This window comes from Micropterus dolomieu, unplaced genomic scaffold (assembly GCF_021292245.1).
Source record: "Micropterus dolomieu isolate WLL.071019.BEF.003 ecotype Adirondacks unplaced genomic scaffold, ASM2129224v1 scaffold_8, whole genome shotgun sequence".
Taxonomy (NCBI): domain Eukaryota; kingdom Metazoa; phylum Chordata; class Actinopteri; order Centrarchiformes; family Centrarchidae; genus Micropterus; species Micropterus dolomieu.
Window position 1 is genome coordinate 6,490 of NW_025744015.1, and position 6,904 is coordinate 13,393.

Consider the following 6,904-nt stretch of genomic DNA (forward strand, 5'->3'; position numbering starts at 1 on the left):
ATACAGCAGAGTGGAGAAAGCATTATGTCATTCATTACTGTTTCTAACAAATATGGTAATTTGCTGGAAGATTAATATTAGTGGTTGGGTGAGGAGATTCAAGTCAGTAAATATGCTCACATGACGTTAGCCAGGAGTCTTTTCATTGTGTTTGACTTGGGATTCAGGCAATAGTGAAGGCCGCTGTTGAAGGTGACACTGTTGAAACTGGCCAACTCTCTTCTTCAAATACAATAGTTGAACACATACATAAATAATTCAGGCAAGTAGACTGACAACTAGAAGTCATTTTAGAAACTGTGATTTGCCTTAAATGTGCAAATTATTGTTGCTTTAGCAGAAGATCTTTAAAACTGAAGCCAGACTGATGGCATTCTAGATTTAATGGTGCCAGGTTTACTGAGGGAGATACAAGCATCATATTATCACAAAAAATGTGAATAGCAAATGTCATTTTGTAATTAAGACACATGCAGAAAGTTTTGAACATAAGCAGAAAACTAGCAGAAACACAGGAGGTCCAGGGGTAAAAAATGAAATAAATTAATGAAATAAATAATTTATCGTTGACATGAAAAGGTGTCACATGCACATTTAAAGAGGTTAGCTTACTTCCACAAACAGAATATACAAAACAAAAGAGGAGGGAAGACTAAATCATTACTATGTGTGTTGACTTAACAGGGATGATATTAAATGAGAAAAGCTGATCTACTGGAGAAAACATATTTTAAAACAATACAGAGTACGTGAGAGCCTGACTGCATTATAATAATAATAATAATCTTTATTTGTAGAGCACCTTTCAAAAACAAGTTACAAAGTGCTTTAACAAGTGTAAAGACAATAATACCCAAAAGACAATAATACAGAAACAATACAAGATAAAAGCATGAAAACACTGAAAAGACTAAAATACACGTTTAAGATAAATATAAAATTAGTAAAATAGAATAAAATAAAAGGGATAAAATAAAGTCAAATAAGATCGGGAAAGGCTCTCCTATAAAAGTATGTTTTAAGAAGGGACTTAAAAGAGTTCACTGACTCAGCCGACCTGATTTCCTCGGGCAGGCTGTTCCAGAGCCTCGGGGCCCTGACAGCAAACGCTCTGTCCCCTTTAGTTTTCAGTCGAGACTCTGGAACAGACAACAGACCTCTGCCCGAGGATCTCAAGGTACTTGCTGGTGTGTATGGGACTAAAAGGTCAGAAATATAACAAGGCGAGAGGCCATGAAGAGCTTTAAAAGAGATCAATAGAATTTCATCAGATCGAATTTTTGCTATATTTCTAAGTTAATAAAAACATGATTGAACAAGCTTTGTGGTGTGTTGCTAGAAATTTAAATTACTATCAAACCAAACACAAAGGTTCTTTGCCACAGGCTTAATGTGATTTACTAGGGAACCAGCAGATGGCAGCATTTGTTGCCATCTGCAACAAATGCAGCAAGAGAGAGGCAGCCCCATCCGAGCCTCTCTTGCAGCCACGGACCACCGCTTCAGCCCAGGTTGACTGATGCTTCTGAGTCGAGCAGGAGGAAAGCCTTGGAAGACTAGAGGGGTCCCATAACACGGTGTCCTGGATGTTGCCGGTTGCGCTATGAGAAACAATCTGTTTGGCTTGTACTGAAGCCACATCCATAAAGCCAGTCAGCAGGGAATCTTTCTCTTTGAGTTCCTCTGAAAGTCGTCGGATGTCTTCCATAAGGTCAGCAATCTTTTTGTTCGCTTTCTTAAGGAGTGTGCAGTCCTCAAGGGGCAGAGTTATCTCGGCTTGCATAGTCGCCGGAGCTTTGTTGTGATCAGTAGCGTTGATAGCATTTTTACGGTCATCTAGCTTAAAATCCATGTCGGATTACTAACACCTTGACCCACGTAAAACTTAAGTTAAAAACTTAAGTTAAATAAAACGGATATAAAAAATATAACGAAAAAGTGTGGATTAAAACTGGATAAGAGTCCGGTTTAAGACGGAGCTTCCGACAGGTAGCTACAGATGCCTACAGATGAGTGCAGATTACGTCAGCAATATATACTCCTTTATATTTTTAAACTTTAAATTGACACCTGTTGCCTGAAATTTCTGTTTCCCTTTAAATAAATGTTGATATTTCTACCATAAACTGATGTAAAAAAACTGATTGGAGGAAATAAAATATAGGGCACCCTCAGCACTCAAAACTTACTGCCAGCTGGCCTGGGTTCATGAGCCTGCTGGCTGCCTCTCCTGGTCCTGCATTCCCTGAAACCCATGAGCCCTTGATGGAACAATCGAGGAGACACCCTGATGTTTAGCGGTCACCTTTTGGGACTTGCCTTGCAATTTTTAGGGGTAGACTCCTTGAGAAGGTGAGGAACCCCATGGCTCTGGACATCGATGGCCCTTCAGCCCTGACTCCTGCTCTGTTTTTATATACAACTATTTCAAAATCAGGATGTTCTGGCAAAGTAAAAAGTAAATTAGGCTATTGAGGGTTTGCTGTAAATGTGGAGAAGAATCTAAATTGCCATCAATAAAACTGCTGTGGTGTGTTTCTTTTCACGCAGTCATAATAAATGCTTGATTCCAACTTGGGGTCAAAAGGCTAGTCCCATGAGGAACAGCTAAAAAAAAATAGTGTTATAGGCCCACATGATTTTGGTTAACGTTAGGGTAAATTGCCAGGGAATCTATGTGTATCCATGTAGTATTCATGTTGTGGGTACATACATACAGTATGTTTAAGGAGTCACAGCGAGACACCTTGCCTTACTTTTGGGGACAAAACGCCATTCACCATAACGTAAATCATTACATTTTAGTGCAAGGCTTGGTTTAAGGTTAGGATTAGGCAAGTAGTCAAGTGATTATCTCCAGTCTCCAAATTAATGTAATTCAATGTAATGGCCACTGAAGTGATTGAAACACGACTGTGTGTGTGACGAGTGGAGAGGATTACATACTATGATACTCAAACGCCTTGTCACAATGTCTGCCTGCAATGTTGCTATCCTATGGTGTACATCAGTACTGTTAAGACCCATTAGTAATGTCTAGAAGACATTTTATAGTGTGTAACTCCATGTGATAATTAATGCCTTGCAACCTAATTCTGCATGAGATCACGGGATATGTGAACTGACACTGTATTTCTTGAATTGGCAAGCCCTGAACCACAAGGTAGCACAGATTAATTAATTAAGGACACAGTGTCAGGCTTGTAAAAGAAAACAATTACTCAATTCTCACTTTCTTTATTTTATTATCAAAGAACACATAAAACCTGAAATTGTCAAAAGTGCAGAAAACTCCAACACACAAAAATTATTTTACAAAAAAATCCAAAGGAAATATTTCATTTCATTCATTTCACAGCTTCATTTGTTTAAGGTGCCTTTGTTGGAGGTCCAAGGTCATCTCAGCTTCTTATTGATCCAAGGAAGTAAAGAGAGTCAGATGCGAGCTGTGCTGGTGCTGCGCACGGTAGAAGAGAGCTCGGTTGGTCTGGCTGCGAAGGTTTTCTGTTTCCTAGAAATGACATGAGAAGGACACAAATTAGACTCATTACAGCAGAGTGGAGAAAGCATTATGTCACTCATTACTGTTTGTAACAAATATGGTAATTCACTGGAGGATTAATATTAGTGGTTGTGTGAGGCTTGGATTCATGTCAGTAAATATACTCACATGACGTTAGCCAGAAGTTTTTTCATTGCGTTCAACTTAGGGTTCAGGCAATAGCGAAGGCCGCTGTTGAGGGTGACACTGTTGAAACACACAGAAAAGGTGAACTCAGGTGAAGTGACTCAGGAAAGGCCAAACTCTCATACTCACATAGATAAATGATTCAGGCAAATAGACTGACGACTAGAAGTCATTTTAGAAACTGGGATATGCCCTAAATGTACAGGTTATTATTGTTTTAGAAGGAGTTCATTACAACTGAGGCCAGACTTCAACCTTTGATAAATCTTTGAAAAATATATTGAAGTGGTTCTCTAGATTTAATGGTGCCAGGTTTACTGAGGGAGATACAAGCATCCTATTAGCATAAAATGCAAACAGCAAATCTCATTTTGTAATCAGGACACATTAAAATCCCACAGTCTTAATTAAAGATTTGAGTGTTACTTACAAAATCTCAATTTTGTCACAGAAGACAGTTGCTGGGTAGATCTGGATTTCCTTTACTTCAGACTTTGAAGCAATTTGATTCCTGACACGTTGACACAGACACTGCTGTCCTGATTCGCCGACTAGAGAAGAAGACAAGATGAAAATGAATAAATAAAATATTTCTGCTCACAGCTACCAGATCATATCAAAATGTATGAAATATGAATAGATGTTTGTCAACTAAATGAGCCTCACATTGTCTATGTATGTAAGACTTGTAAATGACAAAAAAGTATAAAAACTTACATTGGGCTTTAGAGATGTAGACCATGACGGCCAGGAGTAGAAACACTTTCATGATGCTGGACATTTTTGGTTTTCTCTTTGGTCAGATGACACTGATGCTAGAAAATCTTGTTCCTTGTGGTGAAGATGGTAGAAAGGAGCTGTAATTAGTGCAGCTAGAGAGATCAGCTAGAGTCAAAGAAAGCCAAAATTGTTGACAGAAGTGCTGTGAAGGACAGAGGCTGAAAGCTGTCTTAAATACTCTCTTTAAAGACGTCCCTCATCCTTCCTGTTATCAAGGGAATTTTTTGAGATTGGAAAGTGAAACTTCAAAAAACCACAAAGAAAAACAAAAGTCACTCCTACTCTCCTTCTCCTCTGTAATATATACTAGTAATTTAACCAGATTTTTAATTTCCAACGGACTTTTAATTATCATGTATGAGAATAAGAATATAAAAACAGTACTGTAACTTGTTGGAACCGTAACCGGAAAATATATTTAATCTTTTACATCAAACTTGTACTTACGCTGTTTGTGTAAATTGTCATCAAACATATGAAAAATCTTTTTAGACATTTTGCACACTTATTTATTTTGATACCATGAACAACAACGGTCCAAACAAATGACAAAGGTCATCCAGTATCTTTTTGTTTTTTAAATATCTAAGTTAATGATTGTTTTTTTATTTACCATGTTTACCTATTTGCAATAAAAAGTTAACACAAAGATCATGTCAAATGAGTACAGTGCTGGAAAATTTGAAATAAATGTGTCGGTGTGACAATAAAATACCATAATAAAGAAAAAAGAATGACACTTTAAATCCCTTTTTATTTCGGCACAACGTTATATCCCTTCTGCCACAATCAGGAAAAATGCCAAATTATATGTCATTGCATTCCGACATTTCTGATATTCCTGGTAAAAAAGTTTTCATATAAACTTATAAATCAAGTTAGTTCAGATGTGCGTGGTATATTTTACAAAGTGTGGGCTGGTGATCTTTTACAACATCAGCTTCTGTCTGTGTTTTGTGTGCATCAGTGGTTAACACCTTTAGCACTTACAGCCCCAAATCAAATGTGTGAGTGCTCAGTGAAAAGTTAAGGCAAGCATAATTTTTTTCCACTGTAGTAACAATTGGTACAACTTGATAGACACTGACAGCACCAGATCTCAGGGCACAGGCTTGATAGGAAATGCTATGTTTCACCAGAAAGCATAGTCTGAATGTTAGTTTTGGTTTTATGTCCCCTTTCACTTTTCTGGACAAAATGAAATCCCATCACTACTTTTTGTCCTTCTCTATTTTATTTCCTCTTTTGTATTTAGACCACAAAGATGGAATAAAACACCTTGAGATTTATAGCTAGAGGCTAAACCTCTGTCTATGAAACATCTGGCTGATTTTGCTCAAGTTAAAAACTTTGCTAATGTAGCGGAGTTAATGATTGAACTTGCCATCACTATCTGTGTTAATATTAATATAAATTTCATATGATTTATTATCAGTCATCTATTTATTTTTTATACTCTCACCTATCTTTTTTTGAATTTATTTTATCATGTATTTTGTTTATTATTCAGAGTGTAATGGATATTGGTGCCAATGAGACCTGTGTGTTTAGTGTGGGCGCCCTCTGCTGCATCCCTGCAGTCTTGAGCTGTGGACCACAAAAATTATTACCACAAAAATTATTAACAGGCTTCATGTGATGTCACCATGGTAAGTTGCCCTTACAACAGCTCTGTTAAATATTAACTTTAATATTCTGAATGTGGTAGCACAGATGGTGCAGTGGTTAGCACTGTTGCCTCACAGCAAGAAGGTCACGTGGTCAAACCCTGGTTGCCCCGGCCTTCCTGTTTGCATGTTCTCCCCATGTCTGCGTGGGTTTTTTCCAGGTGCTGCGGCTTCCTCCCAACGTCCAACGACATGCAGACTAGGTTAATTGGTGACCCTAAATTGTCCTTAGGTGTGAGAGTGGTTGTTTGTCTATATATATATATATATATATAATATAATCTTTATTTGTAGAGCACTTTTCAAAAACAAGTTACAAAGTGCTTTAACAAGTGTAAAGACAATAATACCCAAAAAACAATAATACAGAAACAATACAAGATAAAAGCAAGAAAACAATGAAAAGACTAAAATACACGTTTAAGATAAATATAAAATAAGTAAAATAGAATAAAATGAAAGGGATAAAATAAAGTCAAATAAGATCGGGAAAGGCTCTCCTATAAAAGTATGTTTTAAGAAGGGACTTAAAAGAGTTCACTGACTCAGCGAGAGGCCATGAAGAGCTTTAAAAGTGATCAATAAAATTTTAAAGTCAATTCTAAAACATACTGGGAGCCAGTGTAGTGAAGCTAAAATATGGGTAATGTGGTCATATTTCTTTGTTCTGGTTAAAAGCCTGTTGCAATAATCCAGGCGTGATGAGATGAAGGCGTGTAAAATGGTCTCGGTGTCCTTAAAAGTTAACATAGATCGAATTTTTGCTATA

General features: G+C 37.1%; 1 protein-coding gene across 1 annotated transcript; it reads right to left on the reverse strand.

The window, feature by feature from the left end:
- Window positions 1–3,221: 3,221 nt before the first annotated feature.
- LOC123967086 (C-X-C motif chemokine 10-like) lies at window positions 3,222–4,602 on the reverse strand. The gene is made up of 4 exons (XM_046043110.1): window positions 4,406–4,602; window positions 4,119–4,239; window positions 3,671–3,748; window positions 3,222–3,511 (listed from the first exon to the last, which is right to left on the reverse strand). The coding sequence occupies exons 1-4, from the start codon at window positions 4,467–4,469 to the stop codon at window positions 3,436–3,438; spliced, it is 339 nt and encodes a 112-aa protein (XP_045899066.1). The 5' UTR covers window positions 4,470–4,602; the 3' UTR covers window positions 3,222–3,435.
- Between the last annotated feature and the right edge of the window lie 2,302 nt (window positions 4,603–6,904).